Source organism: Cyprinus carpio, chromosome A25, assembly GCF_018340385.1.
Source record: "Cyprinus carpio isolate SPL01 chromosome A25, ASM1834038v1, whole genome shotgun sequence".
NCBI lineage: Eukaryota > Metazoa > Chordata > Actinopteri > Cypriniformes > Cyprinidae > Cyprinus > Cyprinus carpio.
In genome coordinates this window covers 13,224,368-13,247,899 of record NC_056596.1, presented here as the reverse complement: position 1 = coordinate 13,247,899, position 23,532 = coordinate 13,224,368, and the positions used below count along the sequence as shown (strand labels likewise).

Below are 23,532 nucleotides of genomic sequence, written 5' to 3'. Positions count from 1 at the left end.
CTATGGTAAACGAATATTGTACCATATTTGTATAATGTTTTTGAACATGGTATTATTTCGTATTATTATTTACCATATTATTTGGACATGTACCAGATTAAAAGCACCATGCATGGTGATACAGTGTAGTATGTAGGTTACCATAATAGTACGATGATTTTTGGTTGCGTACCATAAGCATACCATAATCATAATATCACAAAACATATCAAAGTGCCACAGTACCATGAAGTTGCCACAGTATTTTGTGTATTTTTAAGTGTACAGTATGTGGAAACTTGACATATTGTAAATACACATTTAATAACAAGGATACAGCCATTTCTTTTCCATGTTCTCCATTTGAACCTGGATACACTGACCTTATATTGGCAAAAAACTGCTTATCCATCATCTAACTTATAAAGTTATTAAGTGCAGGTGACAGAGTACGTGCGTGTTTGTCAGTGGGAAGTTACTCTGAATGAAATCCTCAGGCTGACACTAATGCATCTGCAGCGAGCTGTGTGCTCCAGAGGCCTGGTCAGAAAGCTCTGTCTGCTACAACAGCTCATGACCTCAAGGGAAACTACGCACTAGTGCAGAGCTCCTTGAGTGGACACACACATTCACACTGAACTACTCACACACACACACATTTATGCATGAAAAACCACTGACCGTTTTGTGACACTAGTCCTTATGGCTCATACCAGAGAGAGAACGAAATGCACTTTTGTGAATTTGCGACAAAATCACATGTAAGATCATGTGCAAACTTAGCATGATGGAGTAAAATATCTTGTTTCCTTGATAAAAAATGTAATCGTTCGTGTTTTGCGTTAACTATTTTTAGCGCATTAAATTAACCATCAATATGAACATTATTTATCCCAGCCCTATTATTTTTGTGGCGTTTGCTCTGGTTTGCCAGATCAAATCTCATTGGTTCAAATTTCCACATAGATGTATAAAATATGTTATTTTTTCATGTTCATGATCTGAGAAAAAAAACAAACAAAAAAAAAAAAAGATATGAAATACTAGAAAGGTGTGTTATTAGTAGGAAGTTTCATTATTATGATGTAGTATGATTTTATAGAATTTATATGAATTATAAAAGTATGATGTAATAAAATTTCGTACTAACATTAATCATGAAAAAATGAACGTGTTATTTTTTTTTTCAGCACTAACAAGGTGCTTCATTAATTGTGATAACTATTTTTACTGTGTTAAACTAATCATCTAAATGAACGTGTTATTATATTTTTTTGTTCCCACATACAGTAGATACATACCAAACATCAAATATGTTGTGATTATTTATTCCCACATCCATTGTACTCTGAAAAAACTATGAAATTCCCAGAAAGTGCCTAAAGAGAACAAGGTGTAAAAACATGTAAACTATGGATGATGCAATAAAATACCAAACAACAAAACCCATAATTTCCTTCACTTGTGCTTATTCACATTTTATTTAAAAAGTAATCCATACTGCCTACGGCTGAGGAAAAGGCAATCGACAAATCAGCAGCTGTGAAGATAATGCACATTGCCTTCACGGCTGACCAATAATTCATTCATAAGAGCGATGTCACTATTTCACTGCTTTCATAAAACTAATATGACAACATCTAAACACCTAAATGTCTGTGTGATAGTGGCTCTGAGAAATTAATTATAAGTTAGAGCAGGTGGCGAAGGAGAGGTTTTGGCAAACTGGTGCAATACAGTTAAACCAGCCAAACAGACAGATAGAGGACAGACAGAATGTCAGTAAAAGAGAATGACAATAAATCGAGTAAAATTATAATTGTTGAAATAGCTGAAAACATAATTATCAATAATTATGCAGGGCATCAGGGTAAAGTACTTCTAGGTCAAGAATTTGTCACTCTAAAACTCATTAGCCAATGAGAACCCTTTCCTGCAAGCCCTGCCCACACAAGTGCTCATTCTATTCTATTCTATTCTATTCTATTCTATTCTATTCTATTCTATTCTATTAAAAATAATGCTTTTTGTTTACTATTGCAGTTCCATTTTATAACAACTTCTAATGAAATTATGTTCAACCAAGAAACTACACAGAGTAAGAAGAACCTAATTTGTAAGATAAACATATTTTTAAGTTGATGGCTCAAAAAATCCAACTTATGGATTTGTCAGCCTGGGACCAATTTATATGATCTTTTTTCCCTTCAAATCCACGGCTATCATAGCACATGCTAAATGTAACTTGTCTACTCTTCAGCACAATGATAACCACAAAAACGTCAACATAATGACTTTTAAATGTCAAACATAACAGCATTAAACACTAATAAAAGGTCATTCTCTTCATTAAAAAACGCATAAAATATCACTTAATTTCAACATTTATTCTCCTCATCCAGTCCTATGCAAAGCATAATGGGAACTAGAAATCCACTACCCAATTTCCAAAGTTAGAAAGAAAATTCTATTGAGTTACTACAACTTATTTTAAAAAAATTAATTAAAGAAACTTGTTTTAATTAAGCACAATATTAAGTTAGTGTAATGATCAACACTATTACATCAACTGAACTTAAAAAAAATAATGTTTGCAAATTAAAAGGTTTAATTAAATTATTACATTCGAATTTTTAACTTGCAACCACGCATTTATTTAACCTGTTAACCCGCAACTGGACGCCAGCGCACTGAACGCTCTTTGTTTGCACATGTCAATGTTTACGAATAGATTAAATGAAATGGGACAAAATTAATCTTGACAAACTATATATCATTATAAAGGTCTAAGCCTCAAGCATTGTGTTTTATGGGGAATGTGGCTGTATCTGCATGATTACCATCTGTTTGAACGCACATCAGCGTGTGATTACTGTGTAATCACAGCTATCAGTGTGAATACGGTCTATATGAATAGAGTGAGATTATTGACTATATGGCGCATTTGTATGATTACCATCTGTATAACTGCCCATCAACATGTAATTACTGACTATATGAGCATCTATCAGTGTGAATGCTGTATTTCTAGCTTGTATTTCTGTATTTCTAACTGGCACTTCAGTGTCTATAACTTTTTATCTTTTTGAGCATTATCAACTCTGGATGATGGATAGTAAAGCCCAAAGGGTCTTCTTTCCAAATTGTGTGTATAGCACACTGAAGTCAGGAACTGTATCAATTTTAAGTTAGGTAGGACATTTTCAGCTGTGAGTCCCATAATGGGGGGTGCAAGTTAACAGGTTAAGCTGTGGTAACAGGTCCCCTGAATAATTTTTTAGAGTGATTATATTCTGTTCTAACCTGCCATGATGGACAAAAGCACTGCATGACAAGACATTTTGATGATTGCTTGGTTTCTATTTGTTAGATCATGAGAACTAGCTCAGCCCACAGTGAAATATCATTGGGAAAAAAACCTTTTCCATATAACCGTGTTTAATATCAAATATGGTCTGATTGGCTGTGATCTTGTTGTTTTGTGACGTATTTTGCTTTTTGGTGAAAACATCTAGTCAGGATATGGTCTGAAATAGAAAAAGAGAGCAAAAAAGTGACCAAAAACAATCTTTTACCTGTACGAAGAGCAGGTTGAGCTGGACAGGATCACGAGAGTCTACATTCTGGTCAGAATAGAAGAATTTCCTTCGTAGAAGTAGAATCTCGCTCTCCTCTACACCCTGCTCGCGAAACGTCCGACTGTGGTCCAGCCAGTTCACTATGAATGAAACATTCGGCCATGTTAGCATTAACAACCAAATTATTTTTTTTTTAATCATGTGTAAAAACAACACACTTAAAATCATAGACCAATGGGGTCTATGACACCAGTTATTATATCATTAAAATATCTGGACTGTGTAAAGTTTTTTTAAGCCTGTAAAAGAATCTCTCAGTGTGTGCAAATCTGGCGGGTCGTTTTGTTTGCTAATGTTTTATTTTCACAGTTGCCAGGAGTCTCACAATCATCATCTGTGTGAAGTTTGGCTTTCAGCTTCTCCATCTTCCTCTCATCTCGCAGGAGGGTTCTGTCTTTCTTCAGCGTTCCCATTCCATCCTCACGCTTCTCCTCCACCTGCTCTTGGATCAGTGAGTACTCTTCATAATTAGTGATTCCTGTGGAGAACGAGATATTCAGCACTCTCTATATGTCTGTCTCTCAATCTCTCCAGCACAGGTTTTGTGGCAAACTAAATAAATATCATTCAGCCAACAGGAATTGGAAATTGTAAAATTGTAAAATGAAAAGAAATAATTAAAAATATAAGGGAATGAGGAGGCTAATGCTTTTCCATCCACATTGTCGCTTAAACTGGTCATTTAAACAGAAAAGGACCTTGTAAAGTCATATTTTTCATGTGATGTTTAAGAGTCATATATCCAACACTGGACATAATGAGAACAAAGTAAAATATATTTAGTTTATTTGCTACTAATGGTTTATTACAATATTACATATTGGATGATAGTGTATTATAAATATTATAAATCTTGCAGATACCAATAAATGGCAAATATTAAAATTGTATGCTATTTTGTCTCAATTACAAACCCTAAAACTAAAATCAATCATTTAAAATATTACAAGTGAATTTAGGCATCACAACATTATAATGTACAATATGAAAAATGTACAGTATATTCATTTTGATATGTTTAAATGTTTATAATATGTTTCTAATGTGAAAATAGAGAAAATTAATATACACAAATAAGCATCATCCGCTGGAATGCCACTCTCTCGTCAATGTGCATAGGACAGTTAACGGAAGCTAGAGATTACGGTTTATAAACTTTTAAATATGGATATTTTTCTTACACAAATGCATCGATTTGCATCAGAAGGCCATTATTAACCCCCCTGGAGCCATGTTGAGCACTTTTTATGATGGATGGATGCACTTTATTGGACTTCAATATCAAAAGCCATTCACTGCCATTATAAAGCTTACAAGAGCCAGGGCATTGTTTAATTTAACTACAATTGTTTTTGTCTGAAATAAGAAAGTCATATACACCTAGGATGGCTTGAGGTTGAGTAAATCATGGGATAATTTTAATTTTTGAGTGAACTATCCCTTTAAAGGTCCCCTGAAGTGCCTTGAAACATGCAGCATTATTCTATTTGGTGACATAATTTCAACTAAAACTGGAAGGAAAACAGGACCCGCCCCCTTTTTAAAATAGCCAATAGCGTTTGGTTTATATCTGCTCGGGCCAGAGCCGTTGAGCTCGGTAAAGCAACAATTTGACAGCAACAGTCTAATAGATTACCCCCAGATTCAAAATGAAACTCTTAGTAAAACAAAATAGTGGTTATAATCATGCTGAGGCTGTGTAGTTGTAAAAGTTTTTTATAAATGCTGACTCGAGCATATGATCATATGTTTGGGTTTGTGTGTTTGGGTCTGTGCCAAAGTCCAGGTCAGGATGTAAAGTCGTGATGTGACTTTGTGCGGTGCCGTGGTTCGCGTGAAACAATGTACATTTGCACCAGTAGAAAGCAAATTTACATTGAATCGTTCCCCATTACCTACATTGTGCACTACGAGCCATTCACTGTACAGGAAATACTACACTGTGAACAAGTGAGTGATCTCAGCCGGTGCTTTAGCCTCTATCTATAGTGCAGGGGGCGGGCACTTCGGATTCTAGAGAGCATTTGATTGGTCAGAAGATTTGATGAGAAGATGAAGTACGATTTGACGTCAAAAAAATCATTGAGCTGTTTTGGCGGAAGTGACGAACTGCAAGCTTTGAATGCTTATATCTTCTAAATGCAAATTGTATCACTGTTTTGGAGCACACTGTCTTATAGATAACCTTAAGACTAACATATTGATACTAACACCCAAAAAAAAACCCTTTAATTTAGATTTCATGGGGACTTCAAGTTAAGAAGTAAAGTTACTGTTACTGTACACTGCATTTAAAAAAAAAAAAAAAAACTTACATTGTAGCAGCTGGTACTTTGCAAGCCCAATATTTCTACCAAACTTTACAGGATAAAAGAAGGACCCACCTATCCTACTGCAGATGGTGACCAACAGCTCCCCTACTGTTTTGGAGTCATCTACCATTATGGTTTTGATTGTTCCATCCAGCATTTTGATCTTCTGAGGTCTCTGTTTTTTCTTGTACTCCAGGACGTCCTGTACATGACGAGAACAAATGCTGAAATGAAGCTTAGAATCACGATGGAAATAAAAACGTATGAAAGTCTGAAGAGAATACAGATAAGTCAAATAATGTGATTTACCCCATTCCTTAGCATGTAGTAATCAAGGGTGCGCCCTGATTCCAACCAGATTCCTTTCCTGGGGTCATCATCGGACAGGAAGAGACCGTAATCTGATGCTGCAATAATTTTTACATAATTAAAACAACAACTCCATGGAAGTAGACACTAAATCAAAGAGATCGATCCAGTTACGTCTACAAATATGTTCGTAATAAATATCAGACTCTTCATTAAACCACAAAGCAATTTGTCTTTGATCCAAAAAGAAACAATTGACATTTATAAGATGAGCCCAATTCATTGGGGCCATCGTGGGAAGCAATCGTGTGTCGCACGAGACAACAGTCATATAATTGTAGCTGGCCATATAATGAATTTACACAGAGTGGCGGAGCTGCAGATGACTCCTGTTGAGCTGTTACAAGTCCATTTCACAAGCTCCAGTGAGCAGAGAGCATTAATGCTTGACTTTGTGGCAATTTCATGACTTGAGTGGAGATGGAAAGAGAGAGCGCACTTATCCATCAGACTCACTCTCAAGCAGAACTGGCCATCAGCTGAGGTTGCACATAGCGTAACACTTTTGACATGACGCATACAGAAACATCTACTGATGTGAAGCAGCTGGTATAAAGATTTAGCCCAAATCTAAACTTCTGTCAGGCTCTGCAGATTTTTACTAAATTTAGATCAAACATAAAAGTTCCCCTTGCCCCTAGTGTGTTTAAGTAATAATTTGATAAAACTATCAACTGCAAAAAAAATTATCAGTTTCTCTAACAGGTAAATACCATATTTAAATCCATTCAAAGCAATTCTAGAGAGGTTTCCTCAGAAATTCCTTCACAAAATATGCTAATGAGTCAATATGAATCCAAAATTGACCTTATTAACTTAAATTAACATTCCTGGTGATGTTTTGAATAATTCTGTGTATTTAATTCCAATAAAAATAAGTCATCTTTAATCAAAATGTAATAACTTGCTATGCCTCTAAAATGACTTTTCTTTTCAGATGTTGTCATCAAGGCCGGATAAAAAGTAAAGCATGCAATTTTAAGTGCTAACATCAGCACACAGAACTGTAAAAAGACTTGCAAAAAAAATTCCTGAACACTCCCCCATCTGCCATTGGTTGAACAAAAAGGTAGTCCAGCCCCCAAACTCACACCACTGGTAGAGCCAGTGTTGCTGGTTGTGATGCCCAAACAAATAGAAATGTTTTGATTGCATCACAAAGCAACAGTGTTGCAAACGTTGTTCCCGTCAAAAAATGGCGAGGTGGTGGTGGGGGTTGTAGTCTCATGAAAGAGTGTAAAATGCCAGGAAACTAGGGATGCATGATTAATATTGCATGATATTTAATGCACATCTTGTCAGTAAAGCCGGTTCTGTAATCAGCAATAAATCTCTACATGTGCGTGCTTTCACGTGGCGCAGCATTTACTACACAGAGCCGTTGTTCACTGAAAAGCTGCACAAAACATGCAAAATATGACTGTGGTTTTGTGCAGCTTGTCAGTGAACAACGGCTCTGTGTAGTAAATTCTGCTCCACATGAAAGCACCCAGAGGAATATTTTGCAACTCTTACCTTGTCCACTTTGGGCCTCTGGAACTCGCTCTCTGATAATCCGGCAGGCATCGTAAACCGGAGTTGAGGGCTCAAACTGCATCGTCTTGACCACATTGCACTGTCGCACACAAATCTTCAGCGACAGGGCCACCATCGTGACTGCTGCTCGAATGGGAGTGCCCACTAGCACACCTGTAGAGACCGAAAGAAACAATCTGTCCATTTCTCTGAAACTACCAGCACCAGTTTGTTCTTTGAGGTCCACACAACTACATCAAAACATGGTTTAATCTGGATTAACGGGAACAGAAGTAAATGTGAACACAAGTGATTTGTAGTTCAGTTCAACTCCAGCACTGATTAATGAAATGTGCCTGCCACTGAAGATCAGAGAGCGAGATCAGAGCTTTGTGTAGGCTTACAATATGAGCTTCTTACTGCCAAGAGACGTCTGTAATGTAGTTATTAGATTAGTAGAACAGCACTGCCCTTTAAATACTACGCAGAGGAAAATAATCTACTGCCAACTGGGTGTTTAGCCCAAGCTTACTCAACCTCTACCAAACATCACAGCTATGAAATGTAATCTTTGCACAAGAGAGAAACCTTCCAGTTTTAAAAATCAGGAAAAGTGGTTATAGAGAGACTGGGATCAAGCAGAATATTTCTGAATTATGATAGTGTTTTCATTGAGCCTGCAAGATATCAATAGAGATCAGCATCAAGTCACAAGATCAGACTCATCATAACCAAACTCAGAGCAGAAATTAGATTTGCAACAGTAGAGAAGTGACTTGTAACTGAGATCAGATTCATACCAGAGATATGACTCGTAAGATATCAGCCTAAGAGCAGAGATCAGATCTGCAGAGATCAGACTTGTAACTGATTTCCAGAGATTTGTTTGGAATTGAGATCAGATTTGTACGAGATTATTGACTCCCAACAGATCAGACTCAAAGCAGTGATCAGATCTGCAACATAGATCAGATTCAGAGCAGAGAGATCTGACTTCTGAGATCTGAACTGTTTTAGAGAAGAGTCTAATAATATTGATCTGAATTCTGTGATAGTTTTCACTCATATAAGAGGTTTTATTCATGATAGTTGTTTGTTATTAATATTGCTTAGGTGATATGTGTTAAAATAAATATGATATATCTAACAAGGATCTCGTAACCATGGTTAAACTGGCATCTCATTTGTATCAGATTCTTATATGCATCAATACAGGTAGTTCTGTCATTAAATACCCTGGCCATTCTGTGGCATTTCCGCTTGACAAAGTACTTTAAAATCATTATCAAACTAAAATAAAAATCAGAAACTCCGAAAACAGAAAAATAGAGGGGAGACACTCTCAAATCAAAGAAACCATTATAAATAGCCCACAGTCAGACAGTCCAGCTGAAGCAACTGAGAGTCAAGAATAAAGTGAGATGTGTCTGTCTGATAGTATCTCACCAGAGCCAGGAATACTTCAAAAGAAGACATAGAGAACTAGCTAATCTTTTCTTGATAATGGACTTGTGAATGAGCTCCACAACGTCTTCTCATTCAGTCACCAAGTGTGCGTGTGCATGCACACATACACACAATAATAAGCAGGGAGAATAGCTCTGTATAGTCCTTAGAGAGGGACATGCAGAGGTATTGTGGACCAGATGAGAAGTTCCACAGAGACCACACACACACTTGAAACCAAAATTAACACTTGCCAAATGCCACATTAGAGTAATATTTGGCTGAATGAGGTCAATAAGTCTTTTTAAAATATTACATACTTTGACCTTTTTACGAAAAGACAAGATAACTGTCTTATCTCCAGCTTAAAGATTAGTGTCTTATTAGTGTTTTATTTTGTGACTCCCCAAAAAATGAATGAAAAAAATAAATAAATAAACATAATATATATATAATTTAGATTTATTTATTATTTATTTATTTTTTTTTCATGGGACCGCGGGAACCAGACAAGAGCTCTGCACCTGTGTTGCAGGCTGGAATTAAACCACACCATGCTGGTTTCGTCTGGCCAGAGAACTTGCACCCCGACTTAGCCTGGTTTCTCCCAAGTATTTTCTCCATTTCTGTCACCGGTGGAGTTGGTTCCTTGCCACTGTTGCCTTTGGCTTGATTAGTTGGGGATGCTTGACTGATTGAACAGACACTATTGGAGGAGAGCTGTACTGGATGATGACATCACTGAATCATCAATGAACTGACTTTAGCTGGAAAAATGACTCAACAAATGTTATTGTCGTCTTGCATTATTGACGAACTATTTTCCTGTTTGACATTGTAAAGCTGCTTTGACACAACCAGGAATTGTATTAAGCGCTATACAAATAAAGGTGACTTGACTTAATCACAGATACTCACATACATCACTGATCCTTGAGCTGTATTCTAAGAAGAATTGTCTGACTTTGCTAATGCACTGGCAAGCACAATGCACGGCAACCCTATGGCTCATATATAACACTGTGTCTGAGAGATGGAGGAAATGAAAGACTGTAAGAAGGCAAGCAAAGTGACGTACTGTACCACCTGCCCCTTTAATCTCTCGTCTGCAACCTCCCAGAAGCCCTGCACCGGGCACTCCCATTTCTCCCTTCTGGCCCTTCGTGACAGACGCTGCAAAATACCTCCTTTCTTACTGAACCTCCAGCCAGGCTCAAAGCATTCCACCTCTCACACTGCTCAACCTCTAAACAGCATGTGACTCTCTACATGCACTAATAATTGACTCCTGGGAGACAGTGGGAAAGCAGGAATCGCCACAGTAATATAAGAATTAACCAAAGCCCTGTGCGCCTTTTCACACTTTTTCAACTGATTGTGATGGAAAACATGAGTAATGGATTTAAATATGGAAAAATGTGCTGATTTAAATCTAAATGGTAATAGTGCTCGACTTGCTAAGTGGTTGATAAGCCATTGCTAGTTGGTTTCTAGGGTGATCCAGGTGGTTACATATAAGCCACTATGATAATCTGGTCCACAGATAAAAGCAACCATTTTATCTTGCACCAGGTGAAAGTCGTAAATTAAATTCTGTGGATGAAGATTCCATGCATACTTAGGTCTAACAACAGGTTCAAATGTTTAAAACTTTAAGAATGATAAATGGCAAACAGATTTGATTTACTGTCTACACTGGGGAAGAAAAAGAAAGAAACTCAACTCAGCCTCCTTCCTTAAACACCACCCCCTGGGACTGATTTAATTATAGAGACTAAAGGTGGAGTGGGGAAGGAGGAGGGATGCCAGAGGAATTGTCAAAGGGGAAGGTGAGGTAAGATGCCATTTATATAACTCTGTTACACTAGTTACATTCAAATCTTAGATTTGGAGCTCTCTAGTCTCGATGCAACTTCTACTAGGACCACAAGAATGAGACAAATCATATTTGCTGATTATTTCTCTTGATATAAATTTTATGTTTATTCTAGTTTTGTCAATTCATTGAAATGAATCTGATCTGTCATTGGATTTATGCACATAATGGAAAAGTGTGTGACTTTTTTTGTCCTTATTTCATAAGAAAAAAAAAAGACACTTGAAAAACAAATTTAACTAAAATAACAAACAAATACACTACAATAAGAAAAGAACATTTCTGACATAACATGAGTAAGTGTAAAAATCACTTTTCAAAAATAAATTATAGTGGAAACTGTAATTGTATTTCCCATTATTCTTGATAAATTTAATACATACATTTTTAAAATCAATTTTGCTGTCCTAACTTCTGCTTTTCGAGAACAGCGCATCTCCTCTGTGACCCTTACAGAAAGTTCAAGATCAGCTAATTAGCCAGTCCAGCCTCAGCAACAGACATGATATCTGACTTGATGCTTTCTGAGCATCATCTGCTTTGAACGTTGGACTTTAAACCAAACAGAGCCAGGGCTTCTCCCATATTAAGTTATGCTGTTGTATTTACCCCCCCCCAAAAAAAAAGAAAATATGTTTCGGGATGTAGACAAAAAGACGCATGAAAACAGGCTTGGGGATGCAGTCATAAAAACTGGTAATTCAGTTGGGCCTGGGGAGAAGATGGGGCCATCTGGAAGGGATTGCAGTGCGGTGATTTGAAGTAATAACAAAAGCAAAGAGCAGATCCCCAGAGGCCACTAGTCCTGAATTCATTACAGAGTGTGTGATCGGAAGGAGAGTGTCTGGTTCTTCTTACCTGAACAGGTATTTCAGCAGAGGAAGACTTTGACTGAGGTGTATGGGTTCATCATATTTTGCATATCTAGATTTCTGACCATAAGTTTGGCCCACACTGAATTTTATTTTCCACTACTATAACAATGCATAGCTAATCACCTTTATTGATCTGTTTTGGAAACATTTATACTTACAAACACTAAAAGTCAAATCAAGTCTTCATTGTAAAAAAAATCCAAAGTAAATCCAAAGTGACAGTAAAGACATTTAGAATAATACAAAAATGTACATTTGTGGTTCTTTCGAACTTTCTATTTATAAACAATCCTAAAATAATGTATTGCAGTTTAGACAAAAATATGAAGCAGTACAACTGTTTTCAGAATTGATGACAATAAGAAATATTTATTGAGCAGCAAATCAGCATATTAGAATTGTTTCTGAAGGATCATGTGACACTAAAGACTGAAGTAATGATGCTGAAAATTCAACTTTGACATCATAGCAATAATTAAATTTAAATAGAAAATAGTTATTTTAAACTGTAAAAATATTACTATTTTTACTATATTTATTGATTACATCAACTAACCCAAACTTCTGCATGGTAGTGTATATAAAATATTCTTTTTGTAATAAAATGTATATTCTAACTAGTCCATAAATTTAAATAAATCAATAAATAATCTGCAATAATGACATCATCCATTCCAGTCAATCAAAGTCTCCAAGATGCTTCAAAATACTACAAAGATGCGTCATTGTTAGTGTACAACAAAATATACATTTCTTAACATTAAAATGTGTATGGATAATTTTAATACTTTGTACAATGTTTAAAACAACAACAACAACAACAAAAAGAACAAGTGTTGTTCAGTAGTAGAACTTGCAAAAACTACTTTTTTTCCCAACATACTGTCAAAAACCTCTACACCTCGACTCCAGGAAATTGCATAATACAAAATCAATCAGCTCTTGCCATTTTTGTGTACAAAATGCATTAAACAGTGATGAAACAAACTCTTCTATGGCCGGTCCAGGCGTATGATATCTATTGCTATAGTTCATCTAGAATTGGTTGGTGGTGTCTCAGTCAGCTTGTACAAATTTGTCTTTTGTTAAGTCTAAACTATTCAATATGTGCTGCTATGAGCATTCTGTTTACTGTTTACACACGACTGACAGTTAGTACTACAGATGTTATCATTTTTTAATTCTTATGAACTTCCTTAATGTGTTTAATAGCAATTTCGCAAGATGTCCAAATAAGTCTTCTCTGAACATCTAAAAGCAGTGAGTCACAAACTTCTGAATCGTCTGATGCTAATGACCACACTGTGTGCAAATGTGTGTTTGTGTGCATTCCCAAACCATTTTCTCATGCCCCGGTTGGTATAAGAGTCAGGCCCTGTAGAGCAACAATCTGGAAGCATTTGCGCTCGGAACCAGAGCAAGATTTCCAAATGCTTTTGGAAGACGGACCCAAGAACCTCCAGCTGTGGTTTGTAAACATCACTGGCCAGCTGTAAGCAATGAGAGGCCAGGATGGTTGCGTTAAACAAGGCCTATCTTTGTAAGACTTACTTTTATTATAAACATTGGCGCCGCAACTAAAGGAGGGCTAAATCAAAGGTAATATTGATTAAGGTCAAATAAATGGAGGGACGATCATAGGTCTTGTTCTTTTATATCATTTTTTCATCAAATGAAAACACTCCATCTATTTAGGGGTTGGTCTGAGTGAACTTGAGCCTGGAAAGACAAACAGGATATTTTGAGGGAGATGGAGATATGGAAAGACATGAGGGCGATCTATAGCACGCTCCCTCTGAAACACACACAAACACAAGAGCTCCGTATCACTGTGATCATCCGCTTAACCTAGCTGCTCTGGTATGCACTAGACATAGTGCTGCTTTTAACCGATGAGTTTCCACAGACCACAGGCGAATGTCTGACTGGAAGTCCTGCAGGATTGTGAAACGATGTGCGATGATGTGAGCTCAGAATGAGGAAATTTTTAAGCACGTAAAATAAATACCCTCTAGGTTTTGGAATGTTCAGCCAAAGAAATCTTACGCAGAAGACAAAAGAATACATTTTAAAGTGTTTGAACTCTCTTTGTCCAATGGAAGTTATCAGGGTCCAAAGTTGTTTTGGACCCCATTAAGGTTTAAAAAAAAAAAAAAAAATTCACTCAGAGCAACACTGTGGTGTTTCATTCTTAAATGAATCTGTCTGATCTGTTTAACCATTTGAGTTAGTGATTTAATGATCAATTCATCAAGACAGTCACTTGCTTCATTTCTAAATGAATCAGCCATTTTGAACAAATCATTTGAATGAATGATTCAATTAATCATTCATTAAGACAGAAACTTGCTGCCACCTACTGGCGGTTTTAGTGTAATGTTTATTTATCCATAACAGGCCTAAGCCAGCCAAAGTACAAGCACAAAAACATACCCAGCAAATCCCTAAAAATATTGAGATATCATTGTTTATCAGTCGGACACCCCTCTTTTCAACAGAAAAAAAGTAAGTCATATAGGTTTGAAATTACATGAAGGTGAGTAAATGATGATACAATTTTCATGTTTTAATGAACTATCCATTTAGAAACCGATCTTTCATCACAGGAGAATATGGCCTTGAATTTTCACGAATCCCTTTCAGCATTTAGAGAGCACTAGCCTCACTTCACAACATTCAGCTCACCATGACCACCTGAAACTGAAGCAATGCGGCTCTCATTATTGGACTTATCCCTGTAATTTCCTGCTCTTTCTTCGTCTGCTTTTTCAGCTGCTGCCTTGGTTCATTCACATGTATAGCAAATGCTTGTCTTTCCCCATCAAGCCATATCAGGACATGCGTGTGATTTTTTTCATGTTGTAGTCTTTTCCCCCAATTTGATTGACCGTAATTGGAAAGAAATGGCAGGAAAATGATTGGAAGAAAGGTGAAGCAAAATTTGGAAATGGCACAAACCATACTCAAACTCATGCCAGTGACATGAGCATCATGACTCAATGTATGATATACTGTACTGTAATTTTATAGAAACCTTGTGGCTGGATTATTTAGCCTTGGCAACCACCTAGCAACCACCCATAATTAACTAACAAAAACACCCTAGCACCAACCCAGAACACTTCAGCAAGTCCCTAGCAGCCACTCAGCAACCCCTAGCAACAACCCATAACACCATAGGAATGGCCTGGCATCCCTACTGCAAAGCAGTTTCATAGCAACCCTAAAAACATAGCAACCATCAAAAACACCCTAGCAACAACGAAACATGATTGGTTGCTTTACCTGTCAGTCATATGGCCTCTTGGGCAGGCCTTGGCCATTCAAAGTGGCCAAGGTTCCCAGAACTTCTGCCGTCAGTCTGAAGGTATGGCTATGCGAGACTAGCAACTCCCTAGCTAGCAACCATACTAAACAACCCAGCAACTGAAATTTGGCAACCAATCAAAACCATTCTCATATGTCACTGCAGCTGTTTACTGTTCTTATGGCAAGCTATTACTGATGCTAACTGTGTTTAGATTCACAACCACCCACAACCCCACTGCAAATGATGACATCCATATAAACAATCTCAGAGTAATCAAACTGAGAGTAATTGAAAAACCATAAATCGTATGGCTTTAAAAACAGCTTGCCTCTCTGTACGCACATTAACATTCATAAATATAGAAGCTGTAAAGAGCCGTGTCTGATTTATCCTGTACCCCAGAATCATTGCCATTGGTTTATTACCATACCTGTATTATGGCTCGTTGCAGGAATGGAAAGGAGTCCCATCTATCTTAAGCATGCATGTCTTGTATGCATTAAGCATGAAATTTAAGTGCATTGTGATTAGAGCAGAAATATGAGATTGGATGTAACATATACAATACTCTGCCTTGCAGGGACGGTAAAACAAAGAGCTTCATTTGTGGATTGATATTATTATGGCATCTGTGTAGGATTCCTGTTCAGAATCTATAAAGGGACAATCTATAAAGGTTTGCTTTATTTGTGGGTGTTTTGTTTTGGATCTTCAATGCTATACTGCAGTAAAAGGTTTAAGCATCATGACCGGACATCCTTTTTTTCACTCACAATGACTAGAAATCCACATTCTTATCAACCTATCACTTCCATCCAACGTACAGTACACCTAAATGAGAAGGAAATGGTAGATTGAGACTTAGGTTAGGGTGGGATAGGGTTGATTAAGTCCTTGTCCAATTTGGTTACTAACTTTACCATCGCCAAAAAGCCATAGTTCTAACCTGGCAACTCTAGTCTTTGAGTTGTGGATGGGGAAGGTTAATCAGGTTAATTTAAGACATTTTGGCACATCTGCCTCCTTCCTAAAGCACTGAGACACAATGAGACAAGGAGGGACACAGACAAGTCCTTAAGGACATCAACTGATGTAGCAAATTAATACACGCTCCAGCTAAACCAGGACAGAGCGACAAAGCCTGATGATCCCAAACATGATGCAACTGATCGTTTGATCATTCAGACAGGCTTTTTGAACAAAAGAAGACATTTATTTGGGTTTGAAGTTTGTGGTTTGTATGGAAAAGACATACGGCTAAGTAGAGTGTTTGAAAAATCCTTGCTATAGTTCTGAATGCAAATGACAACGGCACGTTGACCCAGAGATGAAGATAACTGTCAAATCTGCTTAAAACATTGGCTTCATAGTTACAACAGAGTGCACTGGGATCCTGAGCAGAGCAAGTAACACAACTGTGTGATAATTGGGTCAATCTTATTTCAGGAGAGGTTGGCGATCTTGACAGAGGAGGAGGAGGTTAATATCGTGGATGCAGCACATGTAGTGGACACAAGATGGGATACTTGTTAAGTCTCCTCTCTGCGGTGTTGTGCTGCTTATCAGCAAACTGTTTCAAATCATTTTACCACTTGACTGGAAATACTAGGTCATACCAGGCTGAGGTGAGCAAAGAACATGGTAGCTTAACCAAACCAATAATTTCCATCATCTTAGCCAAAGCAGTCTATCTGTCCTATAGGTTGACCAACCTTGCAGAAACAATAGCAGTGTTTTGGATGCTGGCTGGCTGGAATCCCCATGGGGCATGTTAACTAGTTAGCAGTAAAACGTCCTTGGTAATCCAGCTTCACCATGTGCGGGTTGACAAGCTTTGCCAGTTAAAGGGATAGTTCACCCAAAAATGAAAATTACCCCATAATTTCACCCTCAAGCCACCCTAGGTGTATATGATTTTCTTCTTTCAGACGAATACAGTCGTAGTTATATTTTAAAAAGTGTCCTGGCTCTTCCAAGCTTTATAATGGCAGTGAATGGTTGTTGAGATTTTGAAGTCCAATAAAGTGCATTCATACTTACAAAAAGTGACACCGGGGAGTTAATAAAGGCCTTCTAAAGCAAATTGGTGCAATTGTGTAAGAAAAACATCCATATTTAAAACATCAAACCGTAATCTCTAGTTTCCGCTAACTATGCACGTACACAAGAGAGTGAAGTTCCAGCGGATGATGTAGGTGAATGCAGTGATGAATGCAGAAGTGGCAGATACACAGAGGAAAAGGCAAAACAAAACAACGGTCAAGAATTAGAAGTACAAAACAAGGATTTGTAAAGAAAAATGTCTTATTCGATAAGCCAAGATGAGGCTGGTTTTCTTTTGCTGTAAACAAAACTTGGTTATCACGAGACTAGCATATTCTCACTGAAGCTTACGCTATGCATACATCCTAAGTCATCCACTGGAATGCCACTCTCTCGTGAAAGCACAATGACTAGAGATTATGGTTTATAAAGTTTTAAATATGGATATTTTTCTAATACAAATGCATTGATTCATTTCAGAAGGCTTTCATTAACCGCTTGGAGCCATGTAGAGTACTTTTTATGATGGATAGATGCACTTTATTGGACTTCAAAATCTCAACAGCCATTCACTGCTAGTATAAAGCTTTAAAGAGCCATGTTATTTTTTAATATAACTCTGATTGTATTTGTCTGAAGGAAGAAAGTCATATGCACCAAGGAAGTCTTGAGGGTCAATCGTGGGGTAATTTTCATTTTTGGGTGATCTATTCCTTCAGGTTCTGCTAGTAAGCAGTGCATCTAAGCTGGTAACACCATGACTAACCAGCCTAGACCAGAACGGAAATGCAGGGAAGATGGTCCACCAGGTCAATTCAGCACCATTGCTTTGAAGTCAATCACCCAAACCAGTCTGAAACAACTTATTCTAATTAATACAAATGCTAAAAGTCCCAAGTTAAACAACAAAAATGAAAGAGTGAAAGAAAAAAAGAGGAAATGATTAGAGGATGTTGATGGCATTGCTGTGATAAAGTACCTTTATTATAACTTCTCTGAGTTGAAAAGGTTCAGTTTTTATTCAGCTATACAAGCATTACGGTAGTGCTATGCTAGCTGACAGAAATGATGAATCCTTGTCTCCAGGAAAAAGCAAAAAAGAGGCTCTTCAGACACTAAAAATACCCCACAATGTAGAACATCCACAACTAGCTCTCTCTCTCTTTCATTTTCCAATCCCCACTGAAATTCACCCTCAACCATATGGCAATTTGGCCTCTTTGAAGCTCATTGGGTCTCACAAACTAATCAATGTGTTAACAATCTCGTGTGTTTTCAATGTCTGCCATGTTCACAGTGGCCTCCAGCACTTTCAAACACACAGTAACACTGAGATCAACCCTTTCCGGAGCTGTTCTCATCTTCAAAGATTCCTGTGTGATTTAGTCCGATTTAAGGTGATTCCTTGTGATCTAGCTGAAAGTCTACAGAGACATGATTCTCCTAACAAGCAGAAGGGCAAAGTAATAAACAAGAAGGGTCAGAAAACAACACACCCAAATACAAATGCTCATGAGCATCGCAAAAAGAAGCAGGCACACAAACGTTTTTATCCATGCAAAAAGTTGATGGGGTCCAAAACAACATAGGACCCAATCGTCAAAAACCACTTGAGACATTTTTCAAAATATCATCTTGTTTAGAATGACAGAACTTTCATTTTTGGGGTGAACTATCCCTTTAACATGCATCTTGAATTAAAGTTCTCAAGGGGGTGATAGAGTTAACATCAAATGTCTGAGCCTTTAACCCAGACACATGATTATTCAGGTCTCTATCTATAAATGTTTGAACAGTTTAACCAAAACTATCAAGTTCAGTAAGATTTTTTTTTAAACTGCACTAATGACAGCTATAGCACCCCTTATGGCAACACAGAGAATAAATGGTTTTTAGTTTTAAATTTGATTTAATTTAATTTACTGCACTAATGACAGCTATAGCACCCCTTAGGCAAGGCAAGTACAATATTATTGTAATCCACAGACTTTCTAGCTATTTAAACAGTAAAAGATCATTTTAATTTATCTTGAAGAAAGTTTCAGTCAGGACCACTTGTTAATGTCAGAATATTGTAGAGGTCTTGAACTAATGTTTGGCGGCAGGCTTCCCTCTGAAGGGTTCAGATTCTGAGCTATCTGCAGGCAAAACCTCACTGAGGTTTGAACCCCCGAAGCACAAAGACGTAGCAGTTCAGTTCTAAGATCATTCAGGGATTGCACTCTTTGAATGGCTGGAAGAGGTGGCATGGCTTAATATTTATTTAAAAGAGTAGTAGCTCTTTTACTCTGCAGAGATTTCACCATTATTAGATCATGTCACGTGTTGGCAAAAGAACAAAAGCAAAAGATGAGCAAAAGATGTGTTTCAAGGCCACGGAAGTTTTATCCACATCTTCCCATTGGATACTGATGACTTCCAGTGTCTTCTTGGAAAGCTTGTCTCCATGTCTTCATTGTCTTCCTTATTCGGCTGTTGTTCCCTCCATCAGTGGCCACTATGCTCAGAAGGTTGATAAATTACTGCACTTCCTGGATCAGCTGTCCTTAAACCATCAGTGGACTTTGGTCTGTGTACCTCCCACTCTCAAAGATTGGTCTTCTCTGATCAATCTTCCCTGGCCTCTGCGTTCAGGCTGATTGTCACTTAGTGGATACGCTTGTCTTGGCTAGTGGAGATGGTATATTTTCAAGAATGATCAGGAATGCTGTTCTCTGGTAAGACCTTGGTGAGGATAATTAGAAATTTGATGTATACACGATGTTGAATAACTCCATGAGAGGGAAGAAATAATGCTTGAGTTACTTTCCCCCCAACAAAATGAAGTAGCTACATGGAAGCTAGGCAAGCATTATTTTCCTTTAAACGTAGTCATGGAAGACTGAAAATGGTGATGTGCTAGCATGAATAGCATATAACTCTATTGTTAATTGAGCGATTTAATAATATTGAAATGAAGTCACATGTAGCCAGTGAAATGTCATTGTCATCAAAGTCCCTTTCTTGGCAAGTTCACGCAAATCGAGTCCTTGAAATGCCTCTCAGATAAGCAGCTCAGCTCCTTTATCCATGACTGGAGAAACACCCACTCCACAACAAGGACAACTAGATCCCCTGTAAAGACCTTGTCTCAGACAACCACCAGTTGAGTCCTCTGCACAATCTGACTTTGCTGCACCCTGGAATTGAACTGCTGGTTTCGTCTGGCCAGAGGACAACTGGCCCCCCGACTGAGCCTGGTTTCTCCCAAGGTTTTTTCTCCATTCCGTCACCGATGGAGTTTTGGTTCCTTGCCGCTGTCGCCTGTGGCTTGCTTAGTTGGGGACACTTCATTTACAGCGATATCGTTGACTTGATTGCAAATGATTGCACAGATACTGTTTAAACTGAACTGAGCTGCATGATGACATCACTGAATTCAATGATGAACTGCCTTTAACTGTCATTTTGCATTATTGACACACTGTTTTCCTAATGAATGTTGTTCAGTTGCTTTGACACAATCTGTTTTGTTTAAAGCACTATATAAATAAAGGTGACATCCATGCCAAAAGCAACTTCCTGCCCTTCAAAGTAAAACTTCCAGTTAATTAGCGTTAGGTTGTGATCCCAGGACATACTGTGGGAGAAGACGGAGTGAGAGCCCATGAGAAGATTCATTAAAACTAAGAATGCATAATACATTCAGAATCCCTCCTTATCTTATTACAGAGACAGAAACGAGACTCAGAGAGCACGAGTGTGAGAGAGGAAGAGAACATCTCATCTCCACCCTAACAGCTGCATATACTCATACACCCACCCGCTTAGGTTGCCATGGCCACGGTGTGTGTGTGTGTGTGTGTGTGTGTGTGTGTGTGTGTGTAGTGCTTAACCACGCCTCACAGACTAGGAGTCCCACTAACTCCAAAAACCACACTCCAGCTCCCCAATAGTCTCTTCATTACAATTCACTCCCTAACAGCCTGGATTCAGTACTCAAACTGCTCTCCATGGTTTAATGGTACACTTCTGACTCTATAGCTTACCATTAAGTAAGCTAATGTTTTGGTGCCATTCTATGCGCTATTTACTCACTCGGTAACAATCACTACTTAACTGTTTACTTAATTCTTGACAGAGTGTATCTAATACAAATGTGCTTATTTTTGTGAATTGCAAAAACAACAGCAGGGTGGCAAATTTATACCCACTACTAGCCAAGTAAAGGTGTTTTCTGCACAGTGGTGAGCCTTATCTACCAGACGCTGTGGTGGGTGACCTGTCTCAGAACTGTCTGTGAATACAAAGAGAATTGAGGGATTGGATCTGATTGCTCCTGCTCATTGAATGACAAATGTATCTAAAGCAAGTGTTCCCAAACTTTTTAGAAAGCCCAAACCACTTGTAAAATATTTACTTAAAGAACACCTTGAAATATAATATTTTAATAATTTAAAAACACATTTGTATTTTTATGAATCTTAATAATGTTGTGATTATTTTCTATATACATTGTGATTTGAACGCTTCATTCAAAAACAAACAAAAACGTTTATTTAAAATATTTCAAATTCAAAGTTTTATTTTGGCGAAACACTGGTAAAATTGCTGTAAACTCTTTCCACAAAAAAGCTGAAAATTATGCAAATGTTTATGTTATGTTATGTTAGCTAAAAAATTCTATTTATGAAAATGTGTAAATAATTTGAACATAGTACACTTAATGTATTATGTATTTACTGTGAACCGAGCTGCTCTGAGATACTGAAAACACTGGATCATGAGCTACTCACGTGTAAACAGTGCCGCCCTTCACTCCGAAACACACTAAAGCAGCATACTCAGGGAAGCTGAGTATGTAGTATATTCAACTTGATAAGAGTTTACAGTGTTACTTTTTCTCAGATTAAAGTCCACCCAAACTGACTGTTTGATGGTGAAGCAGACAGCCAGTCTTCAGTGTATTCTGTGATGTGGACCGGGCAGCTGGCATTACCAATTAACCTCACAGGAAGCTTTTCTTCAACTGAACGCTGCAGACTTCTCGTCAGGACGCTGTCGGAGGGAATGTCAGTTAGTGGTAGGATGGAGGGAGGAGGGGCAGCAGGTTTGCTGATCTCCAGTAACCTTCCACCGACTCCCTCAAGAGCGCAACATAAAAACACACTGCCAGGAATGTAATCAAATCAGGCAGAAACACTGGCCTGTTGTTTTGAGCTATTTCTGTACTCTCTCCTTCTCACTCTCCCTCATGAAAGAAGAAAAAACAAAAGACTCAATTACTAGTATTCTGACCCTCTCTTTCCCTCCCTTGCTCCTCTCTTATAGACCTGACCAGACAGATATAATAGTGAAGTATTTATGAATGTCAATGGAAAGCAATCACACAGTGACAGTAATGAAGGGAAAGCTTGTTGATACATAGGTAGAAAACTTGTATTTGTCATCTTGTATCGAGTGCTGGAATATATAGTATGACCTACTGTAGTCTCATGTAGCTGGACTTATGACTATCAGCATAAGGTCTGGTCCACTTAAGCATAATCTAGCCAATAACCACCCACTTAGATAGGACAGGTGCATCTGACTACACTTAGATAAAAATTCAAGATGTTTTCAGTTGTGGCCACATAATGAGTTGGCAACTGTATGAATGATTTGAGCAGCTACAACAATGTTGCTTGTTTGAAACGAGACTTGAAGAGTTGCGAGAGTGTCATTTGCTTGTGTGATAGCCATTGCACTATGAGGTACACAGAAGCTGTTTGGAAAATGTTTCATTATGAGTTACAAACAGAGCAATTTATTTCACATTTGAATCAGCACAATTTATTAGATGTGCACACAATTAATATTTTGTACTCAGACTAAATTGATAATCCCCAACTATCAGTTTGTGTTGTTTTTACATGTTGATTATTAATGGTCTTTCAATATACAAAATAACTTCAACCTTCAAAAATTTAGCCCAAAATAAATAAATAAAATCAAATACCTCAAAAACCTCAGAAAACAAAACTCACGTACATCAAAGACATCAGGAAACAAAATAAACACTTAAAAAGCCTCAGAAAACAGCTCAAGAACCTAAAGACAACTAAAGTGCCTCAAAGACATCAGAAAACAAAACTCAAATACCTCAAAAACTTCATTTAAAAAAAGAACTCACATACTTCAAAAATCTCAA

The 23,532-nt window shown here is 37.5% G+C and overlaps 1 protein-coding gene across 3 annotated transcripts in view; it reads right to left on the bottom strand.

The window, feature by feature from the left end:
- The window catches only part of LOC109069958 (talin-2), a 136,864-nt gene that overhangs the window by 68,625 nt on the left and 44,707 nt on the right, over window positions 1-23,532 (bottom strand). For all 3 annotated transcript variants that reach the window (XM_042715592.1, XM_042715594.1, XM_042715593.1), the window contains exons 2-6: window positions 7,814-7,987; window positions 6,239-6,336; window positions 6,002-6,131; window positions 3,943-4,095; window positions 3,555-3,697 (exon numbers count right to left, since the gene is read on the bottom strand). In XM_042715592.1, the coding sequence (XP_042571526.1) occupies window positions 3,555-3,697; window positions 3,943-4,095; window positions 6,002-6,131; window positions 6,239-6,336; window positions 7,814-7,949 (660 nt within the window). In that variant the 5' untranslated portion in view covers window positions 7,950-7,987. The remainder of the gene's footprint in view (window positions 1-3,554; window positions 3,698-3,942; window positions 4,096-6,001; window positions 6,132-6,238; window positions 6,337-7,813; window positions 7,988-23,532) is intronic.